Here is a 15,625-nt window from a genome sequence, read left to right on the forward strand (position 1 = left end):
ATTCCAAGCTAACTTTATAAAAAGCTGTCACTATAATTTTAATTTGACAGTCTACTCAATGGATGGGAAAGGGATTCAAGCTGCTGTCCGCAGAGGCAACCATAGAAGTCAGTGCCATGAGATTATGGACCTGCGTGGGTATCATCCTGACTAGTGTTTATGCTCACACACCACATTTTCTTTGGCACTTGCACCATCACAGCCTAGGGCAGCAGGCAGCTATTTCCTCAATGTGGAACCTGGACCCTCAAAAATGCTCTGTTCATTCCTCCAGCTCAAACAGTAGCCGATTCTTTTGCTCTTCTCCAACTTCTCCCAAGAAAAGTGTTGTTTGAAACAGCTTGCTCATAGGCCCCTTTCCTGGCTTTTTCTCCTCGCAGTAAGAAAAATCTACCACCCCCATGAAAGATGCAAGCTGACCATCCTTCTAGTGATACTGTAGAAACACGATAATGTCATTGAACTGAAAGACTATTTCACCAACATAAGAGCCATGGACAGTGCCGGAACACAGAGTCAGATTAAACAAAAGCAATGAGGCTCAAAAACTATATTAGAAAAACTTTCATTGTCTGCAGCTTGGCTCCTCACAGAAAGTTGCTCCTCCACATAAGTAAAGATGACAGTCAGAGATGTTGAGAAATGAATGCCGGCTTTTGGTAGTCATCAATGTACTGATTAGGAATGTAAGTGACTATCTGATAAGCAAAAGCTTACCGGATTGTCGACTAGTCCCTCCCCTTGCTCTATCAGAGGCGGCAGCAAATGGGGGGAGATGGTGCTGCGGGGGAAGCCAGCTTAAAAGCCAGTTCCCCCCCAGCACCATCTCTGGAGAGGGGGGGGAAGCAGGAGCGGCAGGTGATAGCAGGGACCAGGCCCTGTGCCTGATGGCTCTTAATACATTTAAAAATCAGAGGCACAGCAGAGGCATAGAGGGGGAGAGGAGAACCCAGTGCAAGCTGGAACAGCTGATTCTTGGATTGCCGGGACCTCCTGCTGAATACATATAAAAGGCTAGTGCTAAGAGCCAGTCAGCTCTTAATACATTTAAAAGGCAGAGCCGCAGTGGGGTTAGCTCACGGGCCAACCCCTCTGTGGCTCCCCCGCTTAACAACTAATCAACTAGTCGATGGAAAATCCATTGACTAGTCAATTAGTTGATTAAATGTTAACATCCCCAGTATTGATCGGTAATGAAGACTATGCCGCATGCAGTATAAGATCTTAAGTTATTCAGTTAGATTTTAAAGAGTATTTCAGCTCCCCTTTAAACAGGACACAACCCAAGAGTTAGCACAAGAGAGCATGTGAACAGAACTGCAGAAAAGGGAAGGCAGAGAAGTTTATTCCAGCAATACTGCTGCACCACACTTCACAATAAAGTGTTTCATGAAAGACAAGAATAAACCCAAAAAGGATATAAACCCAGATGCACTAAATTTATTATCGTATTCCTGGGAAACCCATTGATGGAGTGAGCAGCTCCCTCTACTGGCAACTGGGGGAAGAGGGAGGGGTCTTGGTAATGCTGCCTTTGAACTGTTGGGAGGAGAGAACCTTGTGTTCTCCCCAGTCCAATTCCAAATCAGCAATGCCTGATAGACGTCATATTTGCACGCTGTCTAGCACAGTTTAGGACAGAAACACCCAACCATTGGGCTAATGACTCTACCATGTAGCCACCACCAGCACCATGCAGTGCAACAGTTTGACACTAAGACATTCAACCATGTTATGGAGCCCTTATCTCCCCCTTGGTGACAGTAGGGCAGAAGCTTCTATGGTCAGTGCTAGGAGACTGTCGGTGCACAGGGAATTCCTGATTTAAGCACCAAAGGGTTACACAGTAAAGGCCACTTACTCCTCTGTACAAGTGTCAAAAAGTAGTTCTTCCCCACCTCCCCTAGCCCCCTTTTAATATAATTCTGTACAGAGTCAGTGGTCTGAGCACCACCAATTTCAGCAGCAGCAAGAGTTATTCACTCAGGCGGTGCAACGTCTTCTATGTTAGGATATCGTGGGCTTGATGCTCCACCAGCATTTCCATGCTCCTCACGTCCGTGCACCAGAACTCCAGACGGTCCTTCATCCCCTTGATCTGGAAAGCAAATGCACAACAACCTTTAAGGGAAAGGGAAAGTAGGTGCGCCTAGCCAGGAATGAGCACTGAAGTGAGACTGGGAATGCTGCACACTGAATTCAACTAAACTGGAGAAGAACATTTCTCACCATGTCCTCTGCATTTGGAGATGGAACATGAAAGCCAACATGGCTAATTAGAGACAGTACCCAAGGAAAAGGATTACCAAGAATGAAACCAAATCAACATTAATATCCCAAACTTGACCTCAAGATATGGTGTGATGGGACTCCAAGATCTGAAGTATGTGGGTTTCCAAGAAAGGATTTAGAAAATAAAGAGAAATAAGGGATACAATTTTAAAGGAGAATCATTTTAAGTTTTATAAAATGAAGCAGTCCATCAGATCAGCAATGTGCATTTCAGTTCCACTCAAAGCAAAGTCAAACATTATATTTTCCTCGCTTCAACCAAGTATTTTTCATGGCTTAAGGGTTTTTATACCTAGGAGAAGCTATTAAAAGAGTTCTTAATTTCTCTTAACACATTCATTATGAGAAAAACTAATTACTCATAGAAGTGAGAGGGTACAGACATATGGTCTTCTAGCCCATCCCCTATCCAGGCAGGATTGTTTCCTATAGCATGTGCTACTATCTCATAGGCTTCAAGCGATAAGGTACCAACTCTGAAGAGCTAAATAGTCGTCAAACTTTCTTCCCAAGTCAATCCTTGTTAGAGGCAAGTTTTCAGATGTAGAGGATATGCAACATGGCATAGTTATTAACTTGAAACTAAGTTTTCATTTTATTACATTTAAATTTGGTACATTAACCCACATTTTTGTAAATTTACACACACACCCGATGCATGTATTGTTTGTGTGGCCCTAATCTCAGAATCTCAGACACTTATTACATCCATCAGGTTCCCAAGGAAGGCTGGCGAGTACAATGGCAAAGCTCCATTATGGTTATCTGGGTTGAAACCAACATCTTGTTATTCGTAAAGGTTGAACACTGTGGTAGAACTTTTCAAAGAGTGCTCTCCTGTAGAGGGGGAATCTTTACTAACTCTCTTCTTCAAACCACTACAAGAAATGGGCAGAGCCAAGATCTAAGAATTACAATCTTATTAACAGCTCATGTCAGTATTCAGGCCAATCAGAGGGAAAGAAAGGTGAAATACCATTGATTAAGTATATCAGCCGACATTACCTGCTGCAAATCCAGCACACGAGGTTGGACCCAGGTCATGTGCACTTTCTTATCCACTTCATCAATACTGCCCTTTACTAACCCTACTGAGAGAGCTTTCATCACCAGCAGTTCCACCTGAAGAGAGGAAGAAAGGGATTATGAATCACTTGTTCTTTCCAAAGATTCCCAATTATTTTAACGGGTAATTTTATAACCCAAGCATTATATTACTGTTCACCATACCACAAAATGAAACTGAAGAGTGGCACAAGACAACTATGTTTGGTCAGAGTGAGCTGTTGTAATTTGGGCAACAGTCTATACAAACATCTGGATCCACAGGAATCCAAACAGTGTGAACTTGTTCTACTAAGGAACACAAGAGTCACCTGTATCAGACAGAGGGCAGGAGATGGCAATTCATTTTTCCTCTACACCAGAGGATTCTTCACAATTAATTTGCAAACATTAATGCAGTGTGTTTATTCCCCCACTATTTTACAACTAGCCAATTAGCCCATCATAAAATGGGATTTTCAGGCCTCTCACTCACTCACTCTCTCTCGCTTCTCCCCCTCCTGCATGGGGAGCGCGGAGCCCAAACAGTTGTTTGCACTGCTTGCTCCTGCGCAGCAGCCCGGCTGAGCAGCTATCTATGAGCTCCAGCTGCACCCCTGCACCTTTTCTCTTCACCCCAGCACTGATCCTGCAGCCTCCCAAGTTGTTCTCCACCTTCCACCCCCCCCCCGCCCTCTCCCCCTGGCCAGACTCAGCACCCAGCCCCCACTCATAGGTGCCAACTGGAGAACTGAGCAGGGGGCAGCCAAGGAGCAGGCGGCTAGAGAGAAGCGGCACTTTCCCCTTAAAGCTCCTCCAGCCCGCGCCTCCCTCCCAGGCCCTCTCCAGGTTGAGAACTTTCCCGGGCTGGTTGGACCAGACGTCAGCACAATAAGGACATGGAGGCTCCGGGACCCGCCCCCTGGCAGTGTACGTCAGCACCCCGCCCCCCATTGCCTCCCGCTGTGGAGCTTGGCTGACTTCTGTGCCACTCAGCCGGGCCGCCGTGGGGCAGCAAGCGGTGCAAGTGGCTGTTCGGGCCCCGCGCTCCCATGCAGCATGGGGGGGGGGGGGGAGAGGAGTGTGTTCCACGAGGACCGCGGTGCCCAAACAGCTGCTTGCTCCCCCGTGGAGGCCTGGCTGAGTGGTGCATAAGTCAGCTGAGCACCACGGAGGGAAGCAACAGCGCTGCCCAGAGAGAACAGCCAGCATTTCAGCATTAGAGTCACAGACATTGGGCTACTATATATATGATATATAGAAACAAATCTGTTCAGCAGATACAGTTAGAAACCACACATTCAAGTTACTTATTGTCATCATCATCTTAATTAAAACATTAACTCAACATACCTCATTCACGGTGACTTTGGCACTTTTAGCAATCTCTTCAAAAGTGAGCTGTCTGTGATTGGCTGGTCGAGTGAAAGTCATCTAAATGCAAGCAGAAAGTCAGTGTTTTTATGATTTCTTTTCCCATGGTGTCTCCTTAAAACTGTCACACAAAAGCCACAGAGTATGTCAACACAGCAATTAAATACCCACAGTAAATTGACTTTTACTCTGGGGGCCTATGAAGATTATGCAGATGTTTGGATGTTTTGCAAGGGGGGAGCATTTCATAGCCCAGAATCCAACCTGAGCCCAAACATCTGCACAGCATTTTTTTAGCACAAATGAGCTGATTTTTAGGCCAGTCACAGTCATGCTGCAGGTCTTTTATTCTACTGTGGATGGAGCCACAGAATCAAACATCACTACCTGTGAAAATCAGAGGCTCTGATAACAAAGGGCCAACAGCAGCTAGTTCTCCATCTATTTTTTAAGACTGCTTTATTGAAGATGCTAATGTAAGTAGAAGTCAGTTTTCCCTACCTACCTCTCCAAATAGTAGGCTCCCTAGGAAATAATCCTTCAAAGACAAAGTAGGTTCTAATCCTGAAGATGGAATTTCTCCATGCACGTCATGTTATTGGCACAACAAGAGCTTAAGGGCCACAAGACCATCTCACAATTAAGCACTTTGTGTGTAAAACAACTAAGCACCCTGGCTACATCTACACTGGCATGATTTTCTGCAAATGCTTTTAATGGAAAAGTTTTTCCTGTTAAAAGCATTTGCAGAAAAGAGCGTCTAGATTGGCACGGACGCTTTTGCGCAAAAGCACTTTTTGTGGAAAAGCGTCCGTGCCAATCTAGATGCGGTTTTGCGCAAGAAAGCCCCGATCTCCATTTTCGCCATCGGGGCTTTTTTGCACAAAACAGTTTTTAGCGGTCTACATTGGCCCTCTTGCGCAAATACATTTGCGCAAGAGGGCTTTTTTCCTGAACGGGAGCAGCATAGTATTTGCGCAAGAACACGGACAATCGCACATTAGATCGTCAGCATTCTTTCACAAATTCAAGCGGCAAGTGTAGACAGCTGGCAAGTTTTAATGCAAAAGCAGCTGGCTTTGCGGAAAAAATTACCAGTCTAGATGCAGCCCTTTTGAGAGTAGAGTCAGAGATAATTAATGTCATGAGACTCTGCATACCCACTGGGGACAGTGAAACCAGGCCTTGTAATTAAAAGGAATGCCAGGACAAGCATTTCTGTGTTTTAGATGCTAAAGAATTAGAATGAAGGCTGTTTTAGGCAGTTCTAACATTATGTGAGAACATACTTTAAGAACCATCCTTTTAGATGCGGTCTCTAGAAACATAACCTTTTTAAGCTCTTGCGGTCTCAATGTCCACTAACACTTTCTTCCACCAACATTTGTCTTTGAGCACCATCAATAGGCAAAATAATGTAATGACACCATTAGTGATTTGTATCTAAAGAGCAACTATGTAAAATAGCACGTAGACTGAAAGCACCATGCATATTGCTCTCAACTCAAACAGAACCTACTTGAACACTACAGGAAAGTTAATCATAGGGACATCATCTAGGCCCATACAATTGACAAATGAGGTGCTCTTTCAGGGTTTCAACTAGCAGCTTACCTCCATGAGGCACAGCAGCTGGATCTTCTGCAGGAGAAGTGCTTCATTTGCAGCCAGATCTGGCTGTGAAATAACAAACACATTAAAGAATAAAGGGTTCCCCCCTCCTATATCCTGTACACCATAAATGAGTCTCACAGAGGATAAATACGCTCTGATCTGTCTTGGTTCTGGTGCCAAAAAGCCCTAGATTCAAACCCATACTAGCTGACCACTCCATAGAATGCTAACAAGGAAGTAGTATACTGTTAGATGCCATCCTCTGTATGATACATAAAATCATGGTCCTTAGCTGAGGGATGTCTAGGTGGAAAATAGAGATCTCTGGGAGCTATTGCTAAATTCAGTGCTTTTTTGTGATGATACTGCCTGGTACACAGTACTGGCACCTCCAGTCAGAGCTCAACAACCTTTCCCCTGGAGTACCAGCCCCATTTTGTTTAAAACACACACAAAAAGAGCACTGGCTATATTGATAGTTTTCTGCATAAGCACTGAATATTAATATTGACAATCATTACTTTGCAAGAATTTTGGGCATGTGAGAGGCACTCTCTTTAGTGGTTTCCACAGTTCCTTCATGATATTCAGGGGGTCTCCTTAGCACACTGGATTGGCACAAGGGCCCCAGCAGACCCATGAAAATCTGCTGGTCTTGTTTCTTCTTTCTTCCCACCTTTATATTCATTTCAGTCAATCTACTTATAGTGGGAAGGTGCTGCTAGAAAAGTAATGGTTGAGATTTTACATGTACTGAAGTCAGGAAACCAGAGTTATGGGTTCCATGTTATCTTTAACTCTGTCCCTTTGTACTGCCACAGTATTTTATTATACTAACAGATGTCTGTCCATCTATCAGGGCACTATGAGGTTGTGTTGTGTTTCCCACCTCACTCACCTGCTGGCCCCAGGCTGTCTTCAGAGCCTGGAATTTCTCTACATTGCCACTGTTGAAGGCATAAAGCGTGTCAATCAGCCACTGTCTGTCAGTGTTTCTCAAGGACTCCAAAACAGGGTGCATGAGCTGTGAAATCAGGCAGAACAATGTTACTGACAAGCTATGACCAATTTTCACCATTTGACAGCTGAGGCAACCCAGAGTCTACTTACCAATTCCCCAAAGTTATAAACGCCTTCTCCTAGGAGTCCTGCCAGCCCCAACGTAAAAGCTCTCTCCTGCTGCTCTGACACTGCAAGGAAAAATAGTGTGTGTAAAGAAACAAACTTCAAGCCCAGCTCCTTCCCGTATGTGTATATCATCTCCCCCTCCACTTTAAGACTGCACAACATGATAAAAATCTAATCTGAATCCATGTAAAATACAGTTCCATGTCAATACTGGAGGCAGCGAGAATCAGTGTGTGATAGAAATTTATTCAGGTGCAGCCTGACCACCTCACTGATCGGCTGGCAGCAGAGGCCCCACCAGGTTAGAAATTCAGAGGAATATAATTTATCATCAGCCACACTAGATATGAAAAGGAGATCAGAAAAAATTGGGAACAGTCATTTACGCTTCCCTACTTTACTGACAGTCTTCCTACCCCCCATACAACTTAGGTGCAGGAGCCCTGAACAATGTATCCTCTAAAATTTTCCATCATGTGTGGGTTGAATTTTCATATATACAGCACCAATATTGGATGTGTGTCACCAGTCCAAAAAAAACCCTTAATACAATGCATATTTTAACAGTTCATAGGTACAGAAGATAACAAATATATTAAAAGGGATAATTAACAAGCTGCACTGCTTAATTTTTTTGATTGCATATTAAATATCTTAACACTGTCCTTTAAATATTTGTATTTCATGATCCTTTCTAACAAACTCAAGCTAGTAAACATACCAAAATGGGGCATATTAAAAATAGTTCTATAAATAAAATAAAATCATGTCCATTAAGTAAAAGCATAAAAATATGCATCAGAGGCCAGTTTAATAGCCTATTCCTACCATAGAATCTGACCACTAAATCTTCGGGAAAGCAGCTCACAAAAAAATGAAGCATATGCCAAAACACTAGCATGGTATGGATTATCCCTCGTGCACACATTATCTACACACAGCTCAGCTTTAGGATGCTATACAAATCTGAGACAACTAGAAATATCCATGCTTTCGTCACAAATATTGATATAATTTCTTCTGATACTAGAAAGTAGAATTGTAAAGGCACTCAGATGTGTACAATTTCTCTGAGATATCAACTCTTAATATGATGAATACTGCACACATATAGAATAGTAAAAAATTAATAAAGCAACAGACAGCAAACAAAGCCACAGACAAGTGACAACACTGAAAATTGGAAAGGAAGCAAAACAGAAAGTTATTTTAAATGAGTACAGGCAGTCCCCGACTTACACGGATCCGACTTATGTCGGATCCGCACTTACGAACGGGGCTTTTCTCGCCCCGGAGCTCACGGGCGGCGGGTCGCCACCCGTGTCCTCCGGGGTGAGAAAAGCTTCTCCCGGTCTCCCTGGTCTGCTGGGGGGATCCAGCAAAGCTGCTGGACCCCCCCAGCAGGCCAGGGACACCCGAGCAAAGCCGCCGCCTGGGGGTTCCGCTGCCTGGGCGGCTTTGCTCCCGGGCAAACAAGCAAAGCCGCCCAGGCGGCGGCTTTGCTCTGGTGTCCCTGGTCTGCTGGGGGGGGGGGGGGGGGGTCCAGCGGCTTTTCTCGACCCCCCCAGCAGACCAGGGGGACAGAAGCAAAGCCGCGGAGCACACCCGCAGCGGGACAGCCCGGGCACGCTTGGGCTGTCCCGCTGCGGGCGTGCTCCGCGGCTTTGCTCTCCGTCTCCCTGGTCTGACCAGCAGCCCAGGGAGATGGGGAGCAAAGCCTCGGAGCATGCCAGCAGTGGGACAGACGCGACGCGCCTGGACTGTCCCGCTGCCCGTGTGCTCTGCGGCTTTGCTCCGTGTCTCCCAGGTCAGCAGACCAGGGAGACGGAGCAAAACTGTGGAGGACTTGGGCGGTCCCGCCACCCCCGTCTCCCTGGTCTGCTGAGGAGGGGGGGAGGGGAGAAGGTGCAGCTACTGTCGTTGTCCCCCCCAGCAGACCAGGCTTTTCTTGCCTACCCCTGGGGTAGAGCAGCTGGGGGCTGCCGGGTTGGTCCCGCAGCACCGCTCCGGACCAACCCGGCAGCACCCCAGCTGCTCTGCCCCAGGCGTCCTGATTCAGGGGGTCCAGGCGTCCAGCTGCTGGTCAGTTTCGGCAGCGGCTGAATCAGGACGCCTGGGGCAGAGCAGCTGGGTTGCTGCAGGGTTGCTCCAGTAGCGCCGAGGAGCCGCGCTACTGGAGCAACCCAGCAGCACCCCAGCTGCTCTGCCCCAGGCGTCCCCAAGTCAGCCGCTGCTGAAACTGACCAGTGGCTGACTACAGGAAGACCGAGGCAGAGTTGCTCTGCCCCAGGCTTCCTGGAATCAGCCGCTGATCAGTTTCAGCAGCAGCTGACTTGGGGACGCCTGGGTTTCTTAAGTTGAATCTGTATGTAAGTCAGAACTGGCATCCAGATTCAGCCGCAGTTCAAACTGATCAGTTTCAGCAGCGGCTGACGCCAGTTCCGACTTACATACAGATTCAACTTAAGAACAAACCTACAGTCCCTATCTTGTACGTAACCCGGGGACTGCCTGTATATAGGACCCCAGCTGTGCAAGTGCAAGAGACCCCTGTAGAACCAAGCAAAGTTCTTCTGAATTGAAACTTTCACGTTGTGTGTGTCACCAACTCAAAAATTCAGAGTAGAATCCCTGGTGCACATTAACACACTTTGAAGTTTGCAGACAGAACCTGCTTCAAATGACTTGCAAATATTTTCTTATTCCTACAAAACACCTATCAACACTTCTAATGCTGCCTACTTATGAGTCAATGGGAGCACTCTGCAGATCCAGAATTACTGCAAAGATCTGGCTTTGATGGTTTACAATACTTCTCCTCAAACAAATTCTAAAACGTAATGGAAGTCACTTGTCTGAAATCCAACTCTAACTGAAGGCCAAACAAATAAACAGTATCCATGGTTAAATTCATTGAGTTTTAATAGTTTACCATGTGGATTCTAGGTGGACACCACCAGGATAATAGTGGAGTCATATAATAGCTATAGTGCTGTTGAGGAAGCTTAAGCTTCCCTTGGGTACCTACAGCTGGACCACACTAGTGGAAGAGGCCAAATGAACAAGGAACTGCATTTCCCGATATCTGGCACAAGGAGGAAGACTTACCTGGTAGATCCTTGACATCAATACAGCCTAGGAACCGCAGTGCATCCTTATAGTAAGAGGCATGGTTCCCAATTGTCTGGTAGTACTTGCTGGAAAGGTCATAGAAACGGCTATGAACAGATGTCACCCCAGGGAGATTGTTCAGCATCTCTTCAACATCTTCTATGGTCTCCTTAAAAAAAAAAAATAAGGGGGTGGCAGTCCAACTCTTCACACAGATATTTTAAATATAAATCCATCCCTTTCACCTCCCCCATGCACTATTTTAGTCAGACTTGAAATTTAAAGACTGCCACAAATTATATTAATGCACTTGATACAAAAATCTCACCCAGAGTGAATCAGAGAGTGCAGCTGAGAACATTGGTAACAGCATTTGAAACAAAGCAAGTTAACTTACTCACTCCTAAGAAGTCTATTTATATTTACAAACACTGGCGAGTGCACTTCCCAACCCCTCAAATGTCATTTCCATTAATAATAGAACATGAATAACTGAGGGATCCCCCTTCAGCTCACTGTGATGAAAATTATTCATAACTTTGGCTAATAATTATAGAAATGCAAGATTGGAAGGGTCCTCAAGAAGTTAAAGTCATGCCATCCATGCTGAGGCAGGATCAAATAAACTTAAACCATCCCTGACAGCTTCTGTGCAGCCTGTTCTTAAAAACTCCCATTAATGGGGATTCCACAACTTCCCTTGGAAAACCCATCTGTCAATGCTCCAACCCCATTGTAATTTAAAAAAAAAAAGTTCAACTAAAAAGCTAAATAAAAGATACATAATACTCCTTAGCTATTTGCCAAACAACATACATGATGCTAAATTCAGTGCATCACCAAAAAGTTGCAGTGTGACACAGAAACATCAAGACAAGGTGACTCAAGGGTTTTTTCTAACCCTTCTCACACGTAAATACAATGACTGGCTATGGGTCACTAGTGGTGATAGTCATGCAGTAGAGGCATATGCCACTAGCATCTCAGCTAAAGGACTAAAACTAGAAGAAACAGTGTTATATGAACTATGCAAACACTCTCCATTATTCCAAATGGAGCTGGATTTCCAGGAGATTGGACTATGATGATTAAGAGAGATTACAGAGGAACTCAATTCACAAAATTCAATAACAAGCACACAAAAAGAGGGGCTGCCTCTAATAGCTAAGTGAGGCCGAAATAAATGAACATCCAGATGAACTGAGTGGGTTCAAGCAGACAGAACCTAAATGCCAACTAATCTCACCTTTGTGACCTGCAGGTCCCCAATGTTTAACTTCAAAGCTCCAATGGCTGTTTTACATAGAATCACAGCCTCATCACTACTTTTCACCTGCAACCACAACATAGTTACACATCAGAGAAACATAACGGTTCCAGCCACACATGCAACTACTGATATTAAATTAGCATAACTTGTGATTTAACTAAGGTTGTGTTTCTTGTGGTTTTCCCACATCAAATTCATATTCACAGAGAATTATATGTCTTGAAAAATGCACCTTCACCAATATAGCCATAGATGTAAACATGTCTGCCTACACAGCCCTACATATAGACGTAAAATGTATCAGCCATTTTACTTAACTGTGCCTACAAGAAAAAAAATGGATTTCACAAATACCTTTTCTCGAGTCTTTTCCAGGAAAGTAAGGGCCACATTGGGATCTAACATGGAGCAAGAAAAAAAGACCATATTTAGGATCTAAGCAGCAGAATATTTGAACCTACCAGAAGCACCTTAACTGGCTCTCCAGAACTCAGAGCTAGATTCTCTGGTGGTAAGAGCCATCATACCTCTACTGAAAAGTTATCTGGTCAAACATTATGTTCAACCAGTTAACCAATTAAAGAGGCTTAGGCAGGAGGCCCCTCTCCAGTCCCATGGTGCTGGAGTTGCCCCCTCCCAAGGCCAGGCTGGATGTCCCTCCTACACAATAGGCAGGGAGTTGCTCCAGCCACCAGTTAACCAAAATTGGTAAGCACCACCCAAGGGTGATGCTCACTTATAAACCTTTCACATAGCTGGTATGAATCAGCATTAGCAGAGGATCTGGCACCATAAGCATCACCCATCTCTCTAGCAAGAGTCTTTTCTGCAACAGCAATTTGACCATTAGCAGTAAAATTCTATAAGTTTATGCTTTTTACTCTCGGTATTGTGCAAACCAACTGCCTCACTCATATTGAAGTCTTAGCTGTTGCCAGCAGCCAGTTAAATCCTATCAGCCCTAAAAAGTCACCATTAATACTAGAAAAGTTACTCACCTGTCATCTGTCTAACTACATGAAGAATGATCTCTACCAAAGACAAAGGGTTCACCCTGAAATGAACACCACAGCATCAGAAAAGTTACAATTAAGAGTGCACAAATGACAAACTTACATACAAGTAGCCAGTCTCACCTGTGTTCAAACTCACTGATGAAATTCTCATAAAGCTGCAGGCAATAAAAAAAATTGACAGCCAGTTAGTGACAGGAGAATATTTCATTATAATGAACTAGGCAACTTGCCCATCACTGCACATAAAACTCCCTCAAATAAAGTAATTTTGTATCCACAGATGGAAAAGTCTAAAGCATATTGACACTAGACTTCAGAAGTTAAAAATTGCCAGAGTCTCCTCCTAACAAACTGTGGAGGTTGATTCACCAATTAATAGATTCATGAGCGACAAGTTGGTACAAAACTAGTCTCTACCAAGAGTGGATTACCTTGGCATGTTCACTCCTCTCTGTTATGAAGGACAACTATTCCACTAAGTAGCTATATAGTCAATAGATGCATGGCTCTTTTGGCATCTCTACACTCCTCTCTAAACATGAATAGCTCATTAATTTCAATATCTATTTGGTGAATCAATTTGATATAAAATGCAAAGGAGAGAAAAATGAGATGTAAGTTCACGGATCTGTGAGCTGCATTCTTAAAGATGACAATAAACCCAACTTGGAACAGAGGAATGAAATCTGCACGGATACCTGGAGTTTGTGCACTCTCAGGAAAATCATTCTGTGTGCATACACAGTTAACCTTTGTTGACAAGGCTGAAGACTGGCCTTTTTTAAAAAATAAGGTGAACCAAATTAAGACCTGTGAAAACTTGAAACTCTTCTAATTCCATTCCTCAGATTAAGTGCCATCATTTTATGTAATCCATTTCTAGCTTTAGAATTTTTATAAAACATGGCCAGATTAAACCAAAACCTGCATATAAGATCCAATCCATAAACTTCTAAAACTAATACATTGTATCTGTTTGTTGACATTTATACTCAGACCTTTCCAGACACACATGGTGTGCAGTTAGGAAGCTTAAAGCATGTTTTCTGATTTCACAATGCTTTGGGGCAGGCCTCCACACACTTATTTGATATCAGCCTAAGAAAGTTCATGCTATTCACTAACACTTGCTTAAGAATTAACCAACTCACCTTGATGAGTCCATCTCCTTTAGCAAAGCAGGGGTCCTGCACAAAGTCCAACACCTGCAGAGTAAGCTGGTGCCAAAGTCTGAAAAAAACAAAAACAAGGAGGCCCCTGACATTAGCAAGCATCAGTGCAATAAGCAAAAAAAATAGACACCTACTGAAATACTGAGGCAAACACTATATAACTAATTTCAGCTAATCTATAAGGACCAATTTAAAGGCTCATTTATGACTCAATTTGCCTGTGGTTCAGAAAAAAGGTCAAGACCTCAACTGGCCAGGGCCAGCAGAATGAAGCTTAAAACTATTCTAGACCAGACTTCATTTTAAAAACCCTTTCCTCATGCACAGATCAGAGGAATAATAAAAACCTGAGTGCTGCTTTCTGAAAAAGTTCTCAAAGAGAATCAGCAGTATAAATCAACCCTCATGACATCTTCTTACCAGTGACGAAACAAGTAGCAAGAAATCAAAAGGAAAACACCAATGTCTAGCCCATTTTCAAAACACTCGTCAATTACTTTTTAAAGACTGAAGTATGGGTTTCAGGTTCTTCAATCTGACATTTTTTGTTGTTTCAACAATTTAATTTTAAAATATAGGAAAATGTGTGTCTCTGTCTTTGCTATGAGCAAAGATGACAAACAAATGAACATCAATAGCACCTAAACAATGAAACCATATATGAAGTGTGGTCAGAACAAAACTGAAAAAACATCTCAAATTTGCTATAATTATCACACATGTTTCCTGTAACTACTATAAGTAAAAAGACACCAACTAAGACCGTGGGCGGCTTTACATTAAAGGTCTCTTTTAAATTGGAGATTAACTGAACAGCACAGGGTCACATAACTACAAGGGGGACTGCATGACTTGAGCATCACTATCAGGGAGTTTCCAACTCTCTTGCGCTGACTCCTAACAACAAAAATTACTGCATGACCCCAGACAGGGGACTGGAGCCTGAGCCTACTCATAGTCCCGAGCTGGGGCAGCAAACCTGAAGCTTTTGGTCTCGGCCCTGATGCCCAGCAAGCCTAACACGAGGCTTGGCGACCTCATTAAAATGGGATGCCCCCCCCCCCCCCCCACTCTGGAGGCCCGAGCCAGAGTTTGCGAACCCCTGCGGGACCTCTGGCCCGCAGAGTCAAGGCGCGATGCTGATGCTGCACCGAAGTGCTGGGGGCGGGGCCTGTGCGCGCACAGGGGGTTACAGGACGAGCCCCCGCCCCGGGGGTCTGGGGCAGGGAGCGTCTCCGGGCGGAACAGAAGCCCCGACACCCGCTCGCTCCAACAGAGCGCTCGAGCCGCCCAGCGCCCGCCAGGAGCCAGGCTCGCGCGGGGGGACCGACCCACCCCGCGCCGGGGAGCAGCCCCCGCCCCCGCCGGCCCGCTCACTTCTTGGTGTAGAGCTCCTCCAGGCGGTGCCACACGGCGGCCTGGCCCGGCCCCGAGCTCTGGCTCTGCTGCAGGAAGCCCGGCACGTCCTTCATGATGGCGGGGAAGGGGAGGGTGAGACCGGGGCGGGCGGGGAACGAGACACCGAGACCCCACCACGGAGCAGGAGGCCAGGCCACCCCGCTGCTGCCGCCGGAAATGCACTCTCACTTCCGGTAACTGCTTCC

The 15,625-nt window shown here is 44.9% G+C and overlaps 1 protein-coding gene across 1 annotated transcript; it reads right to left on the minus strand.

The window, feature by feature from the left end:
* Positions 1-1,318: 1,318 nt before the first annotated feature.
* Positions 1,319-15,618, minus strand: PSMD13 (proteasome 26S subunit, non-ATPase 13). Its single transcript, XM_075928370.1, has 13 exons — positions 15,399-15,618; positions 14,001-14,079; positions 12,970-13,004; positions 12,832-12,887; positions 12,188-12,231; positions 11,810-11,896; positions 10,561-10,732; positions 7,435-7,514; positions 7,223-7,348; positions 6,325-6,387; positions 4,690-4,770; positions 3,298-3,414; positions 1,319-2,098 (listed from the first exon to the last, which is right to left on the minus strand). Exons 1-13 carry the CDS (start codon positions 15,491-15,493, stop codon positions 2,003-2,005), a joined length of 1,131 nt encoding a protein of 376 aa, XP_075784485.1. The 5' UTR covers positions 15,494-15,618; the 3' UTR covers positions 1,319-2,002.
* Positions 15,619-15,625: the final 7 nt, after the last annotated feature.

This window comes from Pelodiscus sinensis, chromosome 4, assembly GCF_049634645.1.
Source record: "Pelodiscus sinensis isolate JC-2024 chromosome 4, ASM4963464v1, whole genome shotgun sequence".
Lineage (NCBI taxonomy): Eukaryota > Metazoa > Chordata > Testudines > Trionychidae > Pelodiscus > Pelodiscus sinensis.